This window comes from Diceros bicornis, chromosome 20, assembly GCF_020826845.1.
Source record: "Diceros bicornis minor isolate mBicDic1 chromosome 20, mDicBic1.mat.cur, whole genome shotgun sequence".
In the NCBI taxonomy this organism is placed as follows: domain Eukaryota; kingdom Metazoa; phylum Chordata; class Mammalia; order Perissodactyla; family Rhinocerotidae; genus Diceros; species Diceros bicornis.
The window spans coordinates 31,135,218-31,161,116 of record NC_080759.1 but is presented as its reverse complement, the minus strand read 5'-3'; the positions used below and the strand labels follow the sequence as shown (position 1 = coordinate 31,161,116).

The 25,899-nt window shown below is 42.6% G+C and overlaps 1 protein-coding gene across 2 annotated transcripts in view; it reads left to right on the top strand.

Annotated features, from left to right (window-relative positions):
* Positions 1–5,579: 5,579 nt before the first annotated feature.
* Positions 5,580–25,899, top strand: part of EGFLAM (EGF like, fibronectin type III and laminin G domains) — a 175,849-nt gene continuing 155,529 nt past the window's right edge. Inside the window, exon 1 of one of the 2 annotated variants that reach the window (XM_058564203.1) lies at positions 5,580–6,379. In XM_058564203.1, the coding sequence (XP_058420186.1) occupies positions 6,283–6,379 (97 nt within the window). In that variant the 5' untranslated portion in view covers positions 5,580–6,282. The remainder of the gene's footprint in view (positions 6,380–25,899) is intronic. The other variant, XM_058564204.1, reaches the window with a different exon arrangement.

Sequence of the window (25,899 nt, the reverse complement as noted above, 5' to 3'; positions counted from 1 at the left end):
TCTTTGGAATAGAAAGGATAGAAGTCAGAAACAAGTCACACTTTTAACCCATGGGAGTATTTCAAATGGTAGAAATTTCAAGAAAACAAGGAGACCAGTAAGTGAGATATTTTGGAGCAGATGGGCTTGTTATAATGCAGGGTGGCTATCTACTCGGACACACCAGGTGAGAAATGTAGTCACAGTTTTAGCCTTGAACATCAGCTTGCTGATGCTTGCAGAGAAAAAGATACACTCCAGAAGCCACATTCTGGAAGCTACATTTCCTCCCCATGGAGATGCAGCTGCCCATGTCTAAATCAGCAGGAAGCGTCCAGTCAAAAAGGCTGTGAGCACTACCCTATATCATACACAAAAATCTACTGAAGATCTAAATGTGGAAGGTAAGCAATAACGCTTTTAGAAGAAAACATGGATTAACGTCTCTGTGACCTTGAGGTAAGTAAAGATTTCTTAAACAGGACTTAAAAAATGCTAGACATTAATGAAAAAAATTGATCAATGGTACTACGATAAAACTAGGGCTTTTGTTCATTAAAAGTCATCATTAAGAGAGTTAAAAGACAAGACAGAGTGGGAAAAATACTTTCAATGTATGTATCCACCACTGAAAAAACTCTTATGACTTCTATCCAGAATATATAAAGAACTTCTACAAATCAATAGGAAATAGGTAGACAAACCAATAGAAAAATAGGCAAAAGACATGATTAGGCACCTCACAAAATAGAATATATAATAGCCAATAAACAAGTGAAAAGGTACTCGACTTCATTAGTTTTCAAGGAAATACAAATTAAAACCACAATGTGATACTACTGCACACTTATCAACATGACTAAAAGGAAAAAGACAGACAATATCAAGTGTTGGTGAGATGGTGGAATGACTGGAACTCTCATATAGTGCCAGTCGGAGGGTAAATTGGTATAGCCACTTCGGAAAACTGCTTGACATTATCTTCCGAACCCAAACATATGCCTACCATATAACCCAGTAGTTCTCCTCATGGGTATACACAGCAGAAATGCATACTCATGTTTACCAAAGACACATACAGGAGTGATCACAGAAGCATTTTTGGTTGTAGCTCCAAGCTAGAAACAACCCAAATGTCCATCAGCAGTAGAATGTAAGCAAATTGTAAGATATGGAACATATTGGTGGAATATGAAATATTATCCACCAATGAAAAGGAATGACCATATAACTTGGATAAAAATCTCAAACATAACATTGAGCAAAAGAAGCTAGACATAAATGATTACATTACTAGATTAAATTGCTGAATTCCATTTATGTAAACTTTAAAAGCAGGCAAAACTAATCTAGATGTTAGAAATCAGGAAAATGATTTTCCATTTGGTTGTGGGGTAGGTTATGATTAGTAGGAGGAATGAAAATGCTTTTAGGGTCTGGCATTGTTCTATTTTATGATCTGGGGGCTCATCCCATTGGTTTATTCACTTTCTGACAACCCATTGAATTATACACTTAGGATTTATGTATTTTTAGACTTCATTAAAAAGTTTATATTAAAATCAAAGGCTAGGGAATCATCAGGTTGCCCAATTTAACTATAATTCCCCAGTCATTTTTAATCGATGCTGCTAGAAATGTGTGCAGAAGGAAGGACAGATTTGGCGATATCAGGTAATTTACCCTGGTAACTCCAGTTTGTCCCTGGTGAATCCTATCATGTATATAAGCATGATTTAAACATTTGTGTGGTTGATGGCTATGTTTTATATTATTACATAGGTTATCATTTGTAACAGTCTTCCTCTCTTGACATACCAACAGCATGTTGCTTGCACGCCTATCTACTGCTTCCTTTGTTCTACTTTGTGGAACAGTTGGCTGTGCAACTATCTTCTCTCAACAAAATAGTAGTCTTCCAGAGTGCAGAAGACATTGCTGTATTTTCTTTCGTATAGTCTTCGCATTCTCAGCGCAGAGCCTTACACATAATGGGATCAAACCTCAAGGAATGTTTGTTTCATGTTGGGGTGGGGTGTGCTTACATTTTTTTCTGATCCATTTTTATTTGTGTATTTTCATTAAAAGTGAATGGGAGGTTTGAACTCTCCTCATTCTTTTTAAAAAATATATACATCTAGGGAGCAAGCATGAGGAGGGACTACTGGGGTGCTGATCATGTTCTAGTTCTTGATCTGGGTATACAAATGTGCTCATTTTGCTATAATTCATCAATTGGTACACTTACTATTTGTGTACTTTTCTTTATATGTTGTATGTTGATTAAAACATGTAATAGATATGTAGATAATATATAGTGCTAGTTTGATAAGACACTATGTTGGTGAGAGTTTGTGGAAATAGTCACACTCACAAATTGCTTGTGGGAATGTAAATTCATACAATCTCCTTGGGAGGAAATTTGGCCAAACTATCAAAATTGAAAAGGCATTTACCCTTTGGCTGAACAATGGCTAGTCTAGAAATGTACCCTACAGTCTATCATAACGTGTGCAATTGTTATACATTCAAAGTCATTCACTGTGGTGTTGTCTATAATAATAAAATTGGAAACAACAGAAGAAAGAACAAATAAATAGTTGTACATCACAAAATAGAATATTGTTCAACAGTTAAGAAGAAGGCAGATCTGTATCTGCTGTTTAGAAGGATCTTCAGCTTAAAAAGCATGTACAAGATGCTCTTGTTTGTGTTAAACATATGTATATATATTTGCTTGTATGTTCATAGACTTTCTCTAGAAGGATACACAAGAAACTGATAACAGTGGCTGCTTCTGAGAGAGGAAGGGTGAAAGGAAACTTATTTTTCACTGTATACTCTGCCTGATGCGTATTTCAAATTTTAAATGTACATATAACCTATTCAAAAGAAATAAATTATTGTGATTCTTTGCTGCTGTCTGTTTCTCACTCTCATTTAGGAACTTCCTAACTTTCTGTAATGGGTAAGTTTAACTTTACTTTCTTCTAACAGCCTCCAAATCTATTCCATGGAGCAAAGGTCAGACTCTTCTTCCATGATATTGAGCAAAGCAGGCAGGTCACTCTTCTGCCAGTGACCTTATTAATTGAGTTCAGACCTTCAGTGAATTTGAACAGATTTTTTTAAATGAAACATTCGAAGCTTCTTTGCCCTCTTTAGTTCCCCTCCTCCCAGAAGGCAGAAAGAGAGTGAAAGGCAAGTGTTCACAAGTCTTTAGTAAGATTTAGAAGTGCCATAAACTGGTTATCAAACTGGAAGAAGAGGGAAACTTGGGGGATGTGATTTGACCAGCAAAGGAAGGGAATAAGTTCAGTCTAACAAGCAGATCTCAAGAAGTAAGGTCTTATCACAACGGCCTGTGGATCCAGAGCGTGTGGAGGCCCTTGAAAGTAGAATATAACAATATACTCGAGAAAGTAAAATATAACAATATACTCCAGAAAGTAAAATATAACAATATACTCGAGAAAGTAAAATATAACAATATACTGGAAGGTAATCCCCACAAAGAGGAAACAAGAAGGGTCTGGAAGAAACCAAGCTACCTTCCAGATCGCCTATGGCTGTCTGCAAAAGATGGAAGGAGGCCCAGTGCCTAGGAGGGGGAGGTGGAATGGGTGCATGTCAAGGATATCAGCAAGAGGGCTGAAACTCAGGCTTGCAAATTTGCAACGGACAGTTTGTACAGCTCTTTTAAAAGGCGCTTTCAGAGCAAACATGACTTGGATTAGATGGTGCTGTTTTATCAGAGAGTAAAGAGAAAGCAAACCCCAGAACTTAGTGATGATTTCATCCAGCTCCTTCTTTTTACCAGCATACACTATGGGCAGAGCCTAAGATTAAACACCCAGAGCTCAGGATTCTTGGTTCACTGCTGCGTCTGCTCTCCATCTGTCTCCTTAAAAGCCTGCATTCTGGAAGCAGACCACCGGGATTCAATCGAAGCTCTGTCTTTTAGTTGCTGCATGACTTTGGGCAAGTTACTTAACTTTCTCAGGCTTCAGTTTCCTCCTCTGTCAAATGGGGGTAATACCAAAAACAATACCTACCTGGTATAGTCCTTACTGGGATTATAAAGCACTCCAAAGAGGTCTGGTACTTAGTAGGTGTTATGTAAATGCTAGCCACAATATTAATAGTTGTTATTACTTCCAATTTCTACATCAGGGAGACTCATTTTTAAGTTGGAAAGAGCAGAACTAACATGGGAAGTATCTTCTTGGTAAAGCTAGGTTCTGGGTGCCATCTTAGGTCTGATATAAGAAATCATTTTCTCATAAAAAAGAGCTATTCTACAACTTCCAGGCTGGTGGTGAGGCAGGAGCTCTCTGTCACAGGTGAAGTTCAAGCCCAGGCACACGACCTGGGAAGGATACTGAAGGCAGATGCCTGCGTGGAATGGAGGCAGGGCCTACATAACCTTTAGGGGTTCGGATAATCCTAAGGGTCTAAGATTCTGCTCCCTTTGAGACTGCCAACACTGGGGACGGCCGCATTACCTGGCTTTAGACATGGCTTTATCATCACCTTGGAAATGAAGAGCACAGTCTGTCCGTGTTTTCGACTCCATCTCCGGGTGAAAGGACACGCTCTGGTGTCAGAGCTAAGTCTTTCAAATACTCAAGTCGGAGGGGACTTTGAATTCATTTATGGACAGTTGCACAACTGAGAATGCCAACACATAAGGGCACATAGTCTCAGCTTGCTAACAAGATCGAGCTCACGACAGATCCTCTAGCCAGGGGATACTTCATTCCTAAGAGAGAAGCAGAAATCTTTGGAGGCGGGGGAGAGGAGAGAGATGTATCAGTCAACAGTGTTCGCTCCGGCTCTCCCAAACCCGGGTTAACAATGAAGCCCAGGACGCCCACGGAGCCGCCCGCGCTGCAAGGTGGGGCGGGGCGCGCGAGGTCCTCCCGGCCAGCGACCGCAGCCTCCCTCTGCGGGGCACTTCCTAGGGCCTTTGATCTTTCCCCAAGAGCTGGTGAGGGCTGCGTTTCCCTCTAGGTTTATTCCCTCTTGGTTTATTTATTGTATCTGCTTTCTCTTCTCGCTGGCTTGGAGCTCAGCACGCCCGTGTGCAACGGCACTAGAGTCCTGGGGTCTTGCCTCTCGAAGCGTTACCGGGGAACCTGGCAAATGGCGCATTTTAGTAAGTCTTCGGGCAGCAAAGCCGGAGGAGAAGGGTCCTCTCCGGACCAGGGAGCCGACCCGGGAACCCTGATCCCAAGATCGTGGCCAGGGCCCCTCGCCGGCCCCCAGCCCCAGCCTATCGGATGCCCGCCCCCTCCCAGCCAGGTCTTTTCCGTCCGCCAGGGGGCTCGAGCTCGCGTCCCTCTCCCGGACGCCAGGCTTAACCTGGAGTTTCATCTCCTCCCCTGGAGGGTCTCAAGTTCCCTTCCTCTGCCGGGAGGGGACCCTGCTCCCCCGCGCTGGGCCCTAATCTCCACCCGGCGTTTCCAGCAGAGTGGCCGGGCCTCAGCTCTCCATCTGCGCGCCTTAAATCCTATTTACCTTCTTAGCGCCCCAGACCCGGCCGGCCCCGCCCCCTCTTCCTCTTACCCTCCCCCACTTGCACATCACAGACCCACCCCTCCTCTCCGCACCCCACTCCCCATTCGCCCAAGCGCGCTGGACTGACCAGAGCAACCTTTGGAGGTGGTGGGAAAAGTCCTCAAACTAGGGGGAAGCGACCTAGAGGAGCGCGGCTGGCGGAGGGGACAGGCAAGGGAAGGGGAGGCGCCGCAAGATTTCAGGGTCAGGATCACGGCAGAGGGTCCTGGACTCGAAATCACCTAACTCCGGCCCTGCGTCCCTAGTGGTTGAAGTCGGCCCCTCCTAGCGCCCCAAAGTAGGTCACCGGCTGGGAAGGGCTGAGCTGGGGGTCGCTAGAGCGGGTGATGGGTGGGCTGTTTGCCCCAGGGGACGAAGAGTAAATTGTCTCAGGGCCTGCCCCTCTCACTTCCATACGATTGTAATTCCATCCGCTGGCCGGTCCAGCCTCCCTCCCTCCCGCGGCCAGCCGGTCCCTCCCCGTCGGCTTTCTTCGCCGCCCCCGCCCTCCCCCCCCGGAAAAGCCCGCCGCTCGCAGCCGGCTCGCTCCCGCACGCCGACCTCCCGGCTGCTGTCCTGCCTACTTGAACTCCTCCCTCGTTCCCAGTCCATTCCAGCTCCCTCAGCCCCCACCGCCTCACTCAGGCCAGGGGATCCGTGGGGACCGCGTCTCACGTCCCCCAGGAGACGCCCTTTCCCCGTGCGCCCGGGACTTGGTGAAACTTTGCAGGCGCCCGCGGTGAAATGGATTTAATCCAAGGCGTCTTGCTCCGGCTCTTGCTCCTGGTTTCCAGCCTCAGACCCGGTTCTGTGTCGCTCGTAGCAGCTCTCCGAAAACCAGGTAATGCGCTCGCGCGCCCGGGGGCACCACGCCCGGAGCGCCCGGGTCCGGGTCCCTGGCGAGGACGCAAAGTGGGCAACGCATCCCCCCTCTCTCCCCTGACCGGCGTCAGCTTAACTGGGTTCGTCTCTGCCCAGAGCTGAGAAAAGACGCGAACCTCGCCTTCCCCCAGCCCAGGCGGTTCCAGGGTATTTGTTTGTTAAAAGAATGATCTATTTTCCAGACACAGTAGAGGCGGAGGGCTGTGTATTTGACCACAGAGGGCTGAGCGTAGGGGCAGAGATCATGCTGTCTCAATTACAGAGGATTGCAACCGTGCAGGAGAAGTCAAACAGCTCCTCCTGTGTCTCTAAACATCTTATTGAATTCATATTGTCCAGAGCCCAGCCATTTCCTGTTAAGTATCTGAAGACTTGCCTGGAGTCCCCTGTGCCCATCCCTGGTCCTGCCCACGCACGATGTAGGGATGTGGCCTCTGCTGGTAGGATCCTCTTCCACTCTGGGGCCGTTTTCTCAGAAAGGAACGCCCAATGGGTTAATTTTACCGTGTTTTGAACTCCTGTCTTTGCTCTGAGATTTAAAGAAAGATGTATGGTGTTATAGGCTGTTACAAAGAATTAGAGAGAACTTGAAACACAACAACTTACATTTCCTCTAGTTACGCTGGTAAAAAGTCTTCGTTAATTTTTATCTACTTTGATTTGGCCTGTGTTGTGAGATTATTCTAAGTAGAACACTCTATACAATAAAGTTCTAAACATTGTTTCCCAAATAACGATTTTTATTCTTCTTTGCTGAGACTATATTTAGCATTCTGAAAAATCTGTTTTTTCTTAGTTTACTTTGTGAGATTGTCTTATGGGATTAATTATATCTTATGAACAATGGAAAACAATATAACTTTATTTGAATGCAGTCTGCAAAACTTTGCAGAAAGCACAGTTAATCTTCACAAATAATGTTTTTATAAGAAAGAGACAAACCAGGGGAAATTTATCAGAGGGCAAAGAAAATGATCTTGGCAGGTTCCTACGTGGCTGCTTAAATATTTTCGCTGCTCAAGGATCTCTCCATTTAGAAATGCGACTTGTTGCCTTTCAGCTCTGGGAGAACCCTCCCCCTCTTCAAGCCATATCTATTATCACCTGTGCCTTGCTACGTGCCCTGAAATTTAGAGTCATTATCATAATCTGCAGCACACTTAAATTATGAGCTATTCTACTTCCGCTGTTCAATTCATTTTGGAGATAATAGTAGCAGTCCAAGGTAATATTATATTAAATTATTTCTCTTCCTGTATGCACACATACACACATCTTCAAGGATTTCAGTGAAATCTTTCCTCCTCCAGATAAGCTCATCATGATCAATTGCCTTCTGCCGTTTTCTTCACATAAAACCATCCAGTCACCATTTTTGAACAATGCATAGTTATATCTATAGTTAAACATGAGCAGCATATGTAATGTTCTTTTAAGGATAGATTTCAATCCATTTAAGCAGAATTTTTTAAAAGTATCTCACAAAAGCCTGCTGTATAAAACTGCTCATATGGTTCACCATATTTCCTTTCTTACTTTTTGTAGTTCCTCTCCTAAAAATATTTTCTACCTCGTTCGTCCAGGGTCTTATTCTGATATTCATGCCATGAATATGCCACGTTGGCCTCTTTGGTTTTATCTGAAGCATAGACAGGGTTTTGAGAGTAGAAAGCCTACCTTTTAAATATTTTGCCATATTAAATACATCAAATTTGTAGTAGAAGGATTGTTTGTACTAGGTTCAGCCTAGAAGAGTTTTTCATTACTTTATAATTTTCTCCAGACGCTGGCTTCCAGGTTGGAAAGCTGCTCAGATTAAAATGACAGCTACTTCATAAACTTCAGGGGAAAATTTCCTCCTGGGCTCATTTACATCCCTTGGAGAGACTAGTTTTTGATCTGGAAAATTGGTCCAGATTAAAAACTGAATGTGCCCCGCTTGGTTCTGATGTGAACAGCAACCAGTTAATTTATAATCTTCCCCAGACACCAGCAAATCTTGCTAGTATCCATATGGGAATTTCTTTGTACCTTGTTTCCTTAATAGAAATTGGTTTGTTTGCAGTACTTTGAAGGTAGCGTGGCTACCGTGTACGCGTACTGGAACAGTCCTGTTTTATTTGAATGACCCTGTCTGTCTCCACACTCCTAAATCTACTTTTGGCAAGTACAGCTTTGTTGGAGAAGTCTTGGATTCAAAATCCACCTGAAAATTCCCCATCCCCACCTACGTCTGGTGAGAAAAATCCAAGTAGCAGCTTCAATTATGAGTACTTTGGGTCCAACCTAGGCTACCTTTCCCTCTACCGCAAGATAGCTCCGTCTTTGGTCATTGAGCGTTAATAAAGAAACTTCTGTATTTGCCAAGACTCACAAGAAGTGACAATTTTCCAGTTAAGTCAAATTAAATAATAATAACTAATACTAATTAAATGCTTGCTACACTATTCTAAGAACTTGACACATATTGATTTATTTAATCAACCCAACAGCTCTATGAGATAGATACTATTATTACCCCTGTGTGAAGATGAAATTGTGGCTTAGAGAGATTAAATATTTCATCCAAGGTCATACAACTAGTAAGTGGTGGAACAGGAATTCAGGCTCTGATATTCAGGACCAGAAATGCAGTCCTTAGCAGCCCTGTCTTGGAGGGTGTCTTTCTCCTGGCTGAACAGGAGAGCTCCCATGGGACAGAGCCAGGCGGAGGGTGTTAGCCCTGCTGCTGTGTGTAGGGAGCCTGTTAAACGCTGTTAAACATTTGTACATGGGATTATGCCCAGGCCTCCAAAGATAACAGAGTGTGAATGATACTAAGATGGAGTTCTGGAAGCTATTGTCTACTGACCTCATCCACAAGAATCGAGGGTATAACCTTCCAGGGTAATGATGAACCACTTGCTTTCGCTTGTTGAACTCCTGGGAGCTAAGGCTTGTGAGGGCAGAGGGCCCACTAGCATACGTGGAGGTAGAAAAAAGGGCTTCTGAAGATCGGTAGGGCACAGGACACTGTCATTTCCCCAGGTCTTCATGACAGAAACACAATTTGAAGGGTATCCTTCATTCCTTTTGAGATTACAAATTAGAATCATAGACCTGGAAGGAAGTGAAAAGTCCTCATTTTACAGCTGGGCTGAGGGTGATGAAGGGACCTGCCCAAGTTGACATCAGAAGCTGGACTGGAGCTAGTACCCAGACCCTCTTGAGTGGTCTCTAGCACTCCTCCCCTACCCAGAGGCTCACCACAAAGTGCAGGAAGGACTGTTGTGCTTCTGATGTCGGGCAGGAGGAAGAGAAAGGGAAACCCAGACACACTGCCGGAACCAGCCTGCGTTGAGCCACGCATATTCCCAAAGGCAGATTGGTAACTCCTGGTGTGAATTAACTCTCCGGCACAGAGAGAGGGCCTGGAGGACTGCACGAGGGTCCTGCCTGCCTTCCTGTCTTTCCGGTTTGCCTGAGCTCCCAGGATCAGTGGGACAAGGTCAGGTCAAGGTGCACAATTCAAGGTTTTCCCTGGAGGACCTGGGGCTCCACAGTCATCCTTAGGGAGAGGCAGGTCTCTAATCTTCCCATTCCGCTTCCTCAGCATTTCTCTACCTGTAAAATTGGACTAAAATGAAGATCCAGGGAAACTCAGGAAAAACAAAAGACTGGAGGAGCAGAGTTAGCTCTTGGGCAATGTACCTTGTTGGTCGATGGTGGGGAGTATATGTGCTTCTACGTGGTTTCTGCTGCTGCTAGTCTGAGACTGAATGGCTAAGGGGTCAGGGGTCAGGGATCAACCTATTCTGCTTCTGCCACACAAGGCACCCTGAACAACCTGGTATTCACAGGAGACTGGTTACGTCCTCACTTATAGCTCTCATCCAAGTCCCCTTCCCAAAGCATGTAATTTGTGTGTGTGTGTGGGGGGGGCTCATCTCTTCTGGATGTCCCTCCTTCTCCCTTCCCAAACAACCATACTCCACCACAAGGCTGATCCAGATTGTCTTGCTTCTTGGGGAAAGCTGGAGCTCATAAAGGCCACCAGGGATATATACATATATGTAGTTCAGGCACTATGGTAGAAATATTTTCCTCCGATCCTTCCTTCCATCAGCCCTCCTGTTTGTTTTCACATCATGTCTAATCCCTATAAAGAAGCCCCTGTCTTTTTCTCTCTTTCTTTCCTTTGATTCCCTATGAGGTAAAGGGACAGAGAGGTCAGGGTCAGGGGTAAATGTAGTGTAACATGAGGCAGTACTTGTTTCTCAGACTTTGTTCTCATGGACGAGTGACTTGGCCAGAAAGGAATGGAGTGGTGTTTTTTTGTTTTTTGATTCTTATCCTGAGCCCAAGGCTTTAATAACCTTAGAATTCTTTGGGGGATAGTTGTCCATCTGTTCATGGGTTACTATAGCTCACAAGTGGTCCAGTGACCCAGAGCTAGGGTTCTGGAAGACAAGGACTTAAGAATCTGAGGCTGTGGTGGGACCTCAGCTTCCGCAGGCTTATCCTGGGATATCCTGTCTCCTCCTGCCTCACCCACGCGGCAAATAGGACTGTAGTTTCTCCCGACTTACTACATGAATGACGTGATGTCTTAATTGCAACAGAAAATCTTTTGAGCTGGTGAAGACCCCTGCCCCCTGTTTTGGTCATGGCATGTCAAGCTGCAGGTACTGGAAGTGCACCTGCTGTTTCAGGGATAGAAAAAGTGAAAAAGTAAGAAGATACTGCAGAGCCTAAATGGCAGTTTGTAGGGAAACCTCCCAAAACTCATCTTTGATTTCATTGGTTGTGGACCTCTGTTTTTGAGAAGGACCCCAGAGTGTGGCTTCAGCCTCCTGAAAAGAGCTGGAAGACGTTTCCTTAGAGAATCCCGGATCTCATGGTAAGGGAAGCGGGGAGGGGTGGGAGAGACGCAGGTGAAAGGCAAATCAAATTGCTGCCTGCAGAGGGCGCACTTTCCAGAGCCGGCTAAGAGCACTCTGACTTCAGCGGATCTCAGATCTCTGACTCAGACAAGTAATTCTTGGACTTCCATGTGGATAAGAATTCTTGGAGGGCATCCCGGACATCTGCCTGTTGATACAGGTGGTTCACAGTCCACACTTGAGACCTGACAAAGGAAAGTTTGGGGTCCTCCCACTGCCTCCCTTCCCTGTACCTCCACCTCAGGTACTTGCTACGACACCGCCAGTCTCCACTTAGTTCATCCACACCAAGTGGGTTGCCGGCAACAACACATTGCTCTGGGCGTCTGTATTTTAACCAGAACAGCTCTGTTCAGGCTTTCCGCGGGTTTTCCGAAGGTTGGATTTAAGACTTGAGGTCTTCTGAAGAACATCTCTTCTGAGCAGGTCCCCCTACTCACCCTCGCTTCCCCAATCCGTTCATTGAGAGATGGCTGCACGAAGGAGGGAGACCCTGCAGTAGCATTAACAAAAAGCTATGCTGAACTTTGTATAACCAATCCCGCTGCTCCCGTTCCCCCCAGACCCACTCCACCCCCAGGCGCTCCTTCTTTCAGTCTCCAGGGCTGGTTTCTCCTGGCTGCGGAGGAAGGCTTGGGTGAGAGCACAGACTCTGATATTCGACAAATTTGAGTTCAAGTTCTGACACTTTTTAAATTAGTTACTTGGTGGCATAGGGCAAGTTATATTAGCTCTGTAAGCCTCGATTTCCTCATCTGTAAAAATAGGATAAGGAAGAACCTACCATTTAAGGCTGCTAGAAGGATTAGATGAGGTAATGCATGTACCAAGGCATTAAAAAGGATTAGAAGGCTGAAGCTTATTTGTTGTTTGTTTAATCTGGGCAGAGAAGGAAAAAAAGGGAAGAATATGTGTATTTCCAGTCATCAGAATAATAAACACAGGCACTTATGATTCCAGGTACTTTTATCCTTTTCCATACATGTTAATGTATGATTGATAACATATGATTTAATTTGTACTGAGTTGTAAAATTTTCAGATAAATTAATTGACAAATCAGAAAGACTCTTTGGTCAACCACATGCCTTGATTTTTGGTTTGGAAATTGTGGCTGCCAGGTTTGTGGTCTTGCTTGAGCGGATTCCTATGAGAAACAGTGACCCCACGGGTGATGGACGATTTTTGCCTGGTAATTGTCTTGGGGAAATTTTGCAGGGTGTGGTAGCGGGGAGCAGCTGTTCCTGAAGGAGAATTATCCAGATGGATGTGTGACTGGGAGTCGGTGAAAATGAAGCTAGAGAGCTAAGAAATGGTTCGGATTTGCTCATTGATCAATAGATTGGAGTAATTCGTGAGCCACTACCCGTGACACAGAAAGATAGAGACCAAGCTCAGCGGCTCTTCTTTTTCCTGTTAATCATTCTTGCATTTTCTCAGCTGTAAAAACCCCCCATTTACCCCAGATAACCCCACGAGCTTATTTTCAGAATCAAAGGAAATAAAGCAGACTAGTGCTTTGAAAGAGCTGGAGTGCTACATAAAGACAGGATATTCTTATCTAACAATAATCATGGTAATTATTATTACCTTATTCAACCAGACCAACCAAGAATACGCTTTCTGAAGCTTTGATCTCGTTTCCAGTCTCTTGCTTCCTACTCCTGCAAAGACACTTGAAGATTCTTTCTTCGTCTGACTCTGCAAATCCTGAGCAATTTAAATCTTAACACTTGTGTTTGCTGACAGGGCACCCAAAATCCCAAATCAGATTTAATGCAATGTAATGCTATTTATTTTTCTTGGTACAATAAGTTTATATTAGCCAGTTAATGGTTTACATTGTGCAAAAGGAGTTGTATCAGCAGGCACTTTTCTGTAACATCTGGGAAGTTGGGAACATAATACTTAAATACAACCTGAGTTTAAAGCCTTCCTTGGACAGATGGCTAATTTTATTGATCTAATCCTACACTTAGGAATAGGTCCCATGATCCTTTGCTTGTAATTCTTAGAGTGAGTAGAGAAATAAATAAAATGAATGATGGCTGTGAATTAGATGCCTGTTATATTGTTTGTAATTTATTTTTTAAATACTTCAGTATAAACGGTCAGTGTGTGAATTACTCTAATCTCTACCGTAAGGGTGCTTAATGAACACTTGAAGTAATCCAAGATAGAAGGTACCACTCCGGCTTAAGAGTTTACTTGTATTTTAGTCTCTCAGTGATTGTGCCATACCAGTGGTTAAATATTTTGAACTTCCCCTCTGTGCTAGCCAGGAATCCACACTCCTGGCCTGGGTAGTTACTACTTGAAGAACTTGACTATGAAGTCCACACTCAAAGGTGGTTTGGAAAATACTTCAAATGATGTTATCAAAAATCCAGCCTAGAGCATTTGTTAATTAGCATAGGTTATATTAGAAATAATGTTTTCGTTGGTGAAATATATGTACATATCCCTCTGTTTTTGCATGGACAGAGAATAAGAATCCAGCAAGCCTGGCAGTCAAACTCCTTTGGAGTCAGGCTAGAGCTCTATTTAGCCCTGTATTTCCCTCACTTAACAGTAGACTCATTTTCCTATCCCCCTAGATAGTTTGCTGACCCTCTCATTAGAATATTGATGTATCTGCCTCAGCAAGGTGCTTGCTGCTGCAACAAACAACTCCAAATCTCAGTGCCTTGACATGAAATTTATTCTAATTTACTCTAAGTCCAAAGTAAATGTTCCCTGTTGGCCAGCTCTCGGGGGCTGCTCTCCTCCAAATGGTGACTTGAAGACCAGAATCTTTCTGTCTTTAATATCTCCGTCTTGTAATGCCACCATCTTGAAAGTGGGACTCCAAGGTGTCACAGAAGGTAAAGAGAAAGAAGGCTTGTGGGAGGGGTTTTTATGTTCCAGGCCAGAACCCAACCTGCCTGCGAGGAAGCCAGGAAGTAGCTCAGCTGTGTACACAGGAAGACAATGACCAGATGTGGGGGGTCCTCTCTGATGCACTGCTTTGGGGTTCCTAAAAGGACAAACAAGGGATGTTAAAAGGGTAGGTTGTATGAGAATTTTTGTGACTTCTTGCCCATTAATATTTGTAGATGTGGCAGAATTTGGCCTGGAATTTGCTTTCATTGTAGTGTACAACCTGGTTGAAAAGCAGGTAGTTACTGCACTTGTTGGAGGCTACCATGATTTAACAAAAGATCCTAAAAACTAAGCAGTCAGATTGACTTAGATCAGTTTGCAGTAGGGTCCGAAAATATGTATATGGTTAAGTGACCATATGTCATATGTCGCTACATATTTCCTACATTTTACAAGTATTAAAATTAATCCCTTATAAAACGTAAAATAACTATGCAGTGGGTTAAATAGAGTGAATTTCTAAGTCGTATCTACTAGAACTCCAGTTTTTTCTCCCACAGTTTTCTAGAAGCTCCTTCTATTTGTGTCCCATAACAAAAAGGACTATTCATGGTAGAATAATTTATTCAGTGAGAGATGCATCTTAAAATATAAAAATCATTTTATAGACACCACAGCCTGCTTTGATGGGGATGAAGATGGTGTGGACTGATCCTAACAAAAATGAATTGATACATTTGGTTGAACCACTGCACTTTGCAAGGCTCTTTCATAGAAATGATCTCATTTGATCGTAACCCTTGCCCCACCAGGGAGTCAAGACCAGATAACTTAGCAAAAAGGAAACAGGCATAGCCAGGACATGAACCCAGGTTGTCTAACCCCTAGCCCTTGTTGCTTCCCATCAATCCAGAGGTGTTCCTGCAGCTAATGGATAAGAGCATGATTACTGCAACGTGCCCAAGTCTAGCTCTGCGGCCAGGAGGGACCTTTCCAACAAGATTTGCCACCCTTTACTTGCGGAGACTCCATACATGTCATGTGACACTCTGTAGAATGAACTGGTCCTGTTTTCAGTTATACTCCTAGCTGGTTGGTGTGCATTTTGCAAAATAGGTGGTGACTGAGGGGCTGTTTGCACCTAAGAAGCAGCTGTAGTCGCTGGAAGATATAGCCCCAGAATCTTCCCAGCTGTGTCTTACAGAAGACCCTTTTGGTGTCTCAGGGACCACCCAGATGACTCAGCCTGGCTTTGAAGCTTTCCATTCCTCTACTATTTAGCCATCTTCTTTAGTGGCAAATGATATCTGCTAGACCTTCAATGTGGCATATTTCAAGGTTTATCATTCAAGCCTCAAGGCTTTCTGTTAGTTTCTTAAACATCTCTTTGATGTACTAGGAGTTCCTAATTAGTGTAGTTAGACAAATAAACCATTAGGTTGAAAAAAGAAGCATTCCTTTGATAGCAATTTTAAAGTGATTGATGGACTTTGGCCACAACCTACGCACATAACACACATCCCTTTCAGCTTGGAGGAACTATAACAAGAATCCAGTCAAACAGACCTCGGTTTGAATCCCAGCTTGAAAATTTATAGCTGTCTGATCCCACATAGAGTACTTAATCTTGTTATGTCTTAGATTTCTACGTGAAATTTAAGGTTCATAATACCCACCACAAGGGTTTTGTGTGATAAATAAATGAGATAATATGATGACTGGATATGCACTTAGGCAAGTATTTAAACATTTGGTACATAATGGGCACTCCAAAGTTAGTCCGTATTAATCAGGTTCAGTATGGTTTCTAGAGTTTATATAGCGGTAGAGATGGTAGTTTTTCTATATATGGTATAACCTCAAATATTGACAACATTGACACAAATGTATATTGAGCTTAGGCACCCATGAAAATGGAATTGAAAAGAATTTCATTTCCTTAATTTCATATTATAGATTCTTAGAGTTTATATCCCCAAATGATGACTTTTGGTGTCTAGATCAGTCATAAAGTTCAAGTCGTTGATGAAAGACCTGGAGTCAGCTTAGAGTTTAATAAAGACAGCCAACATTCATTTTGGGCTTCGTACAAAACCAGGAAGAGTCAAGATCGTATGTTTTTGTACAGCAACTGTAGTAGTAATAGATTTTCATGAATCAGCCGTACGGCTTCTTACCCAAAAAAGAAGTTATTTGCAATTAGAATATAAAAAATTTTCCCTAGCTACCTTCTTTACTGTGATATTAAGAGAATAAATGTAAAAGATGCTATTTTTATGGTGTCTACTTTCTCTCCATTTTGATTCAACCATATACTTTCTCCAGAATAATCTTCCCAAAATGCAGTTCTAATCCTGTCACTCCTGTGTTTAATATTCTTGTCTGTCTTACTGCCTTCCAAACTCTAAAGCTCTGCATCCGAGGTCTGTCACAATGTGGCTCCAACTTACTTTTCCTGTCTTCTCACTGAATACACAACCTGTACTTCAGCCAAGTCAGATTATTTGCTGGTCTATGGACCTCCTCTTCACTTCCCCGTACCGAACCTGTCCACATATTGAGCTGCCTGTTTTGCATATCCTTCCCTCATCTCTACCCAAAGAAATGCAGTGACCCTTCAAAGCATGGCTCAGTTGCCCTCTGTTCTGTGATGTCTTCATGCGCCCTTCCAGCCAGAAGCCATTTCTCGCTTCTCCCATTCTGCCTTGTATTATGTCATCGGTGTACCTGACTCATGACTTCTGTTAGATTGGTAACTTTGTCAAGGAAAGCACCATGACTTCTTCACCTGTGTGTCCCCTCCATCACCTGGTGGAGTGTCTTGCATGCACTCGGCCTTTCCCAGACAGCTATGAAATGGAAAACGATGGCCTCACTTTGAGCAAATGCGTTTTAACATCATGTGATTAATTGGATCCTGCTCCCAGCTCCTAAATTGATTTCCTTCCTCCAGCACAATATAGAAAAGGTGTCGCTTCCATGTGCCAACGTTTTTGCTCAACCTGAGCAGACATTTGAAAAAGCCACACTGCAGTGTGATTTAGAGGAGGAAATGGCCCAGAGAGTCAGTCTGCCTCAGTATGCAATTTAAATCCCACCTCCACGCTGCCAGAGGCTATCGGAATTGTGGTTTTTTAAGGAGCGTCCGATTAGTTCATACTGTGAAATACGTCATTTTCGATACCTGGAGGACAGGTAGAGTTTGAAGTAACTGTGGGGCTGCCTCAGACCTGCTTTTCATCATGTCATGGGAGGTTAAGAAGCAAAGGCAATAATACCGTTCACTCATACATCAAAAGACAGTGGGGGAGGAGGAGTTAAAACAGTCCAATGTTCAATACCCCTCCTTCCCCTTCTGTCTTTAAAACCAAAAGAAAATGAGGCTTGTGTGGGAATGGCATTGGTGATTTTGAAAATGATTGAAAAGGTCAGGTTGCAGGAGAAGGGATAAAGCCAGTCCATCTCTCGTAATGAGATCTGACTGCGAGGTTGGGAGGAAAACAGCACTCAAGTTCTTCAAGATTCTTCTTCGGTTTTGTTGTGCTGACCCTGGCTTGCTTACGAAGATCAATTCTGTAATCCCTGGAAAGTAAAGCAGCCCAAAGCTAGAGTGTTTGCAAAGGTTTTTCTAGTCTTTGTTTTGTAAGGACCAACATGCCTGATAAAATGAATGTCCCTGGGCAGCCCAATAGAAAGCAACCAATTGATTGACCCATTCACCAACTGACTTTTTGGTATATATATATTTTCAGTTCTTGGTGTATATATATTTTTTCAGCTCTGCTATGTATCTATAGTAGAGCTGAAAATAAGCTGCATTGTAATAGCAATTAAAAATAAACTAAGTAAATGATATGATGCTGAAGTATTTAGGGGGAAGTGTACTGATGGTTGAAATTTACTTGGAAATGCAAAAAAAAATAAGATTCACTGATGGGTGGAGAGAGGGATAGATTGTTGGATAAATACGTGATAATATAAGTATAGTAAAATATTAATGGTAGAATCCATGTGGTGAGTATATACATATTCACTCTAAAACTCACATTTCTGTGGGTTTGAATATTTTCATAATAAAGAGATGGAAAAGATGAACTAAGTGTGAAGGAAACAAATGAAATGACTACAAAGGTTTACCCATAAAGAGCGAGGTTCCAACATGTTCTGCTCTGCACCCACATACCGATGGTTTTGTACTTTTGTCCTGCTCCTCACTCCACATTTACCCTCCACTCTTCTCTGCCCTGCTCCTTGCTCCATGGGGCTGGCCCTACTGCATCACTCAGACTGCTCTGCCTTTGGCTTCCTTTGGTTTCAGCTAATGGAAATCATCTGAGGAGATCAGAGGAGAGCAAGAGAGAGAATCTGGTGTATTTCTTCCCTGGTTCCTCCCTGCCCTGGTACTGTGTTTCTCTAGAACCACAGCTCCTGTCCCTCCATGACTTCCAACTCTGGCCGGTTCCAGTAACAATATTTTCCCCACTTGCATTTTCTGCCCTGGGGGTAGTGGCAGTGTCTCACGGGTGCTGGCCTCTGGGTGCATCAATATCCCTAGTTGTTCCTTACAGCTGCTCACACCTCTGTAAGTAGCCTTTTAATTAAAATCTTTTTTCTTTTTTTGAGGAAGATTAGTCCTGAGCTAACATCCGCTGCCAATCCTCCTCTTTTTTGCTGAGGAAGACTGGCCCTGGGCTAACATCCGTGCCCATCTTCCTCTACTTCGTAGGGGACGCCGCCACAGCATAGCTTGATAAGCAGTATGCATGTCGGTGCCCGGGATCTGAACCTGCGAACCCCGGGCCGCCGAAGCAGAGTGTGCAAACTTCACTGCTACGTCACCAGCCTGGCCCCTAAAATCTTTTTTAATTAAGTAACTTCTTCCTGCTGAGATCCTAATTGATACCTTTGGTACTACTGCTTTGTAATATATGCCCTATTTCTGCTATTTTCCTCCTTAGACATGGCCATAAGGTTTTTTTTTTTTTTTCTTTTTTTTTTTTTTTGTGAGGAGATCAGCCCTGAGCTAACATCCGCCAATCCTCCTCTTTTTTTGCTGAGGAAGACGGCCCTGGGCTAACATCGGTGCCTATCTTCCTCCACTTTATATGGGACGCCGCCACAGCATGGCTTACCAAGCAGTGCGTCGGTGCGCGCCCGGATCCGAACCAGCGAACCCCGGGCCGCCGCAGCGGGGGAGCGCGCGCACTTAACCGCTTGTGCCCCGGCCATAAGGTTTTGATTTGTGTTTAGCTTGCATTCAGAACTCTCTGAGGATCAGATCTGATTTAGCTTAAAGAAGCCTGCTGTAAATTCATGGAGTAGCTACAAGTATAACAGAAACCTTGATCTTTTGAAGATGAGCTTGTCCTCTGGGCCTAAATCTGCCGACTGCTTGGATAAGAGCACATTGAGACTGACCTACCCATCACTGTGTGGTGCTGAGAAATGATGGCAGTGATATCCAGGACTCCTAATAGAAATTCTAGGAACCCAAAGGTTTCTGGACACATAGGAAATGAAGGGAGGATAATTCTTCATCTCTTGAGGAAGTCACCATGAACCAAAACTAACTTCTTATGCGCCAGTGAACTTGACCTAAAGGGAAAGACCACAGCAAGCTTAGACTTTCTCCCACTTCTGTTAGGTTTGTTGCTGGTTTTTATACTCTTGATATTTTTTAGACTTTGTTCTGATTTCTTGGCTATAAATATCTTGTACCTGATATTCTACCGATTAGTAGAGTTAAAGATGCTTATTATTCGTGGGCCGGCCTGATGGCACGGTGGTTAAGCGAGCGCGCTCCGCTTTGGCGGCCCGGGGTTCGCCAGTTCGGATCCTGGGCTCGCACTGACTCACCGCTTGTCAAGCCATGCTGTGGCCGTGTCCCATATAAAGTAGAGGAAGATGGGCACGGATGTTAGCCCAGGGCCAATCTTCCTCAGTAAAAAAGAGGAGGATTGGCATCGGATGTTAGCTCAGGGCTCATCTTCCTCCCACACACACACAAAATGCTTATTATTCAAACTTAAAAGAATTAATTAGGTTACACTCAATAACAGACCATAAAACAAAGATTTGAATGAAAATAGTTTGTTTGAAAGGCATAACAAAATAAAAGAAAAACAAAACACAGGAGAGTGGGGAAGTGAGGCAGGGGAGTCCACTGAGGAGGCAGTCACTGAAGGGTTTCTTATCAAGCAAGTTATACTGTAGATGATTAGAGCTTAAACTCATGGGAGAAATTCTAGAAAATGGTATTGAACACAAGGCTCAGAGTTATCCTACCTGAGGGGTGAGGGAGCTGGGGTATTTACGTCAGTTCCACCTGTCGCTAGGGGAGGGCTGCTGCAAGGATGTGTGTTAACTCCGCATCATGAACAGCATGCCAGGCTTATAAGCAGAGTAGATTTCTGAGAAAATTCTCAGGCAAAAAGTTGCAGACATTGGTAGCTGGAAGTGGTGGGACCCGAAGGCTTATGCCGGGTACTAACACTTCTGCTATACCCATAATTGACTAGTTTTATTTGGAAACTCAAGACTGAATGCCATTTACCATTTTGATAGACAACCCCCTTCCCCAAAGGGTTTATATTTTTGGGAAGAAAGCAAAAGATGCTTGGATACTCCGAATCCCGAATCCCAGTTCTTAGTCCTAACCTGCATCAGTATTTTCAGGAGGGGAAAAAAAATCTATATTGCAGTACAAAATATAGGCTTTGGATCAAACCAGTTCTCTCGTTGGAGATATTCAGGAAGGGGGTGACTGCTGCTTGCGTTTTTGATACAAGAACCACTACCAACAACAACCAAAAACAAAAAGCTTTATTCGTTTGTGCTAATCCAGAAGGTTAGTAGGAATTACAGTCTTCATTGCTTATGGTTATGCCCTGTTGTTTAGAATTTGCTTCTAGGCTGTTGATTGTTACAATGGGGAAGAATCCACATTGACATTTAAAGGTATGAATTGTGCCTTCATAAAACAATAATGATAGCTATGATTTATATAGTGCTAGCTGTGTGCCAGGCACTGGTAGTAACAGCACAGCCTCCTAAGGCTGGCTTCATCGAATCCTAGAATTTTAGCACTGGAAGGGACCTTAGAGGTAACTGTCTAACTCTGTATGGTCTAGTGAAGATAGGTCACTTGCCTAAGGTCATGCTCCTAGTTAGCATCAGAGTCAGCACTAGGACTCAAGTCTTTTGACCCTTGGCCTAGAGCTCTGTCTGCTAGACCTCTGTGACCATGGGGGTAGGTAGAGATTCATATGTGCAACTTCTGTTTTCATGGCTATCTTGTCTTTACTTTTGACTTTGGTCTTGCTTGTATGTTTAGAGGTAATGAACTCTCAGCCCTGGCTCCTAAGACAGTGCCGTGCCTGGAGAAACAAATGACCTGTGAAAAGGTAGCCCAAGCTACCTTGTCGGCTCCTCTTGGTTAGCTCCAAACTGCAGGGTCTATGAGAGGCATCATCTTCTAAGTCACAGAAACCCTCAGGTAAACAGGAGTGTCAGGGCAGAGAAAAAAATACATTTGTACAGTATCAAAATTCCCATCTGGAATTATCCCCATTAGCATGGTCTTAAGTGAATCCTTCCAGGAGGTACCCTTGAAGGGGAAATTTGTGTCATAAGACAGTGTCAGTGGCTTAGTTAATCACTTGGCTTGACTCTCGTTGGGGGTAACCTTGAGGAATTAATCCACTATGGCAAAGTTCCAGAACATTTTTTAAAAACACAGTTACAGTCATACTTCGTAGAGTACTGCTTTGTATAGAATTTATCCTTTAGAGGCATAGTCTGCAAACTTTTTCTGTAAAGAGCTAGATAGTAAATATTTTATTTTATGTTCCTTCTATGGTCTCTTCATTCATTATTAACATCATTAACATCCTCTTTTCCTGCTGAAATTTTCATTTCCTGGCAAACAGCTTGATTCAGTTCTCAAACACCACAAAGATGGGGTTGTTATAATTGTTAAAATGTATGATGGATGTTAGAGCAAGTCCAGGGGAGTTAGCCTCAGATAGATGTACGGGTCTTGCTCTAGTTGTAAATAATTCTGAAAAGTTAAAGTTATCACCCAATAAGCTCTTCATTTGATGTAGATAATAGGCAATAAGTGACTGTGTCTAAAATACACACACACACAGAAAGCCTTGTAGACCTCACCCATATCCTAGAACCCCCATTCTGCTCATATTTTAAACTAATGACAATGGTTCTGTTTTAAAGAAAAAAATGACTCAGTTGTTATCAAGAGTAACTACTGTCATATTATTACAGTAGAAATTCTCCTACCCACTCCAATTTGGATTGGTCAGCTAATTGAAAGAGTCATTTAGGGGACAATTTAAATATAGTATATTTTATTCTCAGTTGAAAGATAGCAATGGGAGATTTATTCGACAATGTTTGGATGTAGGGGCAAAGCTTTTTTTTTTTTTTTTTTTAACATGGGCCCACTGATTGGAGTCTTGGTCATCTTCAAGCATAAACTCCAACCATAGGGCGTTATCTGAATGTAGAATGCTTCTAGATTTTACAGCCTTTTAGAGTTGCAACAATTGATGTTTAGGAATGACCTTTATTGAGTTATCATAAAGCAGTCAACCTGGTTTTTACAGAAAGCCATTTTTCTTGTTGTATTTTTATTCATCTGTTTGCAAAATGAAAGGTCATATGATTAAAAGATCAACTGGGAACAACACAACTGACTCTTGGTAACACACCACTCAGCTGTGGGGGGAGTAGATGCACAAGGGTCCTACAGAGACTGGAGCCTGCCAGTACAACCCTTCCAGAGGCCTTGGCGGTGGTCGGTCTTCGTGTACTTTCCAGAAGGAATGGAGGCTGTTGGTTAATACAGGAAGTAACTTAGGTAGACTCTCTTTTGCTCACAGTGCTTAAAAAAGTTGCTTTGTTTTAGCTTGTTAAAACAAATTTCCCTGCCTCTTGTTGACACTCGTATTTTGCATGGGTAATTTCTTCACAGTAGCCTGTACACAAGCTTTTGACAAACACTGATGAAATTGTCAACTAACTGCCTTGGTGGCGTTCAAATCAATGAAATTCTTTTCAGTGAGAACCCTTCCAATCGTCCATAAATCCTGTGTCTTCTGTAGTGACACATGTATGTAAAAACATATGGTGATTAGTAAACTATTTTAGAATTTATAAAAAACAAACATTCATATAGCGTTACATGCCACGTATTATTCCAAGTGCTTAGATATAATATACTTTTATTCCTCTTCACATCCCTTTGCGATGTCTTACCCCATGACCATTTTGCAGATGAAGACTCAGAGGCAGAAAGAAGTTAAGTGGCAGAGCTGAGATTTGAACCAAGGCAAGCTGGGCAGAGCTTTCCTTCTTGGCCACTTCTTTCTGCCTCTCCAGGGCTGAGGTTGACCTGCAGAGTATGGATTGGAGACTTGACCCGAATGAACACTCTGACACATCTTACATTTCACTCCAATGAGCACAAATGATAGATTCTCAGCAAAGTGTATCATGAGGTATCAGCCTGGGGGATGTAAGGCAAGCACAGCTTCCCAAATTGCCCAGTTCCTCAAGGAAGACACACTTGACTTGGTGGCCATGGGAGACTTCCAGTCCAGAGTGAGGTCCTGCCAGGGCATGAGAAGCTCTTGGTAGGAGTTGACCAAGCCTCTTTAATCCTTGGCCATGTAACCTGAAACTCCAGCATATTTAGCTTTTATGCATGTAAAATTTCCATCAGAAAGCCATATTGCTAGACTGAATATCTGAGTGTGGGGTACTGTGCTACTAGCACCATCTTGCTACACTTCACACAGATTATAAAATAGTGAGCAGACATCACTCCTGAAGAGTGACTTTGCACCTACGAAATGATGACCAGTGTGTGAACGTGCTCAGACAGTCATGTCCCATCTAAACAGACCAAGATGGGGTTGAACCCAGTAGGCCTGGCCAGAGTCTACCACAGAGATCTGGCAAAGTAAGGATTCCACCAATATGTTAAGTGGTATTTGTTGCCCTCAGGCAAGAAATATCTATGAAGGCAATCATGGAAATATAGGAGATTGACAGATTATGATGAGGATGGTTCATATGTGTATGGTGCTTCAGAGTTTGCATTAGTATTGCTACTGGGGATAGATTTTGGAGTCAGCTAAGGCTATTTCATAATCCTTCCTCCTAGATTTGTGACTGGATGAGTTCCTTAATCTTTCTGAACTTCACTTTTTTTTCACGTGTAAACTGGGGATAAATCCTTTACCTTTTGGAGTTTTATGAGTTAAATCTTATAATGCCTACAATGTGCCTAGCACAGAGCCTAGTTTGTAGTAAGTTCGATGAAGATCTCCTTTACACATACAAACAAACTCAGAAAGAGTCACAGGAATAGCAAAACCTGTCCCTACATCTTCTGACTCTTAGAATAATAGTCTTTGTACTTTATCACGTATTGTCTGGAGGCAGGCACATTTCTATTTAATGACCTGTAAGGCAAAGGGACCATCCAGTCAGAATGGACACTCAACCAATCAGAAGAAAATGGATCAGTGCTCTGAGTCGAGACATGGAAGTGAGCATCATTCACTTGAGTGGGGGCGATGACAAATGACTGTGCTCTTGCTAATCACTTATTTATGATTACATATTCATTTATTCATTCAGCAATTGTTTATTTAGCAAGTACCATATGCCAGGTATTGTGCTAACTGCTGGGAATAAAGTGAATAAGAAATATAATAATTACTCTAAAACTCATTAACGCTTTGCAAAATTCAAAAGATCTAATGATTCCTGTTGGAAATAGAAATTACTGAGTTTGTAATTTAACTATATTAGATTTAAATCATCTGATTACAGATTACAGAACTAATTATAAAGCTGAAAGGTACATTATGAACTGCTTTTTCAGTGTAATTTCTTAATATAGATCTTTATTAATGTATTTTTATATAAATGAAAATTCAGTGCGCAGGTTAGATGGTCTGCAGATTTAAAAAAACTATTAAAGATAAAAGGGCTTAAATATATGGTAAGGCTGTTTTTATTGTATTACCCAATTTTCTTGACATCTTCTGGCACTTTCAATGTAATCAGTAAAATAGCTATAACTTCTGACTTTGTGAAAGGAAGATGATCATTTTTAAAACTGGAAAATGGAAAAAATATATGGCTGGGAAAGAAAGGACCTCCACTTTGATGTTATCTGTTTTGCATATTATTCTTCTCATCTTCTGGTCAAATAGAAAGCCCTCATTTCACAATTGTACTTTAATTAGAAAAACGAAATAATTTCATAAATTTTATAATATCAAAGAGTCTGATTGCATAGTCCACATTTAAGGTTTGAGAGTGAGGTTCTGAGTTTCTGAGACTTTGGTCCACAAGTTGAGAAAATACAGGGCTCCTATCAGTTCTTGGAGAGAAGTGGTATTTTTCAGTCACATAATAAAGCTTAGGACAACCTAAGTGCTAATTTTTCTGGTGGTAGAACACTCTCAGACTATAAGAAGGAAAAAGATGACAAGTATTTGCTTTATTTTCCTTACAAGTTACATAATTCAGTTGTCTAGACAATATTAAATTAACCACATTGTTGAGCAACCCCACCTCTGGTTGTGTAGACCAGATGTGTGTTATTTCTTTAATAGTGGGGCAATTTTGAGTGTTAGGAAGAGCACTGGTTTATAAGTCAG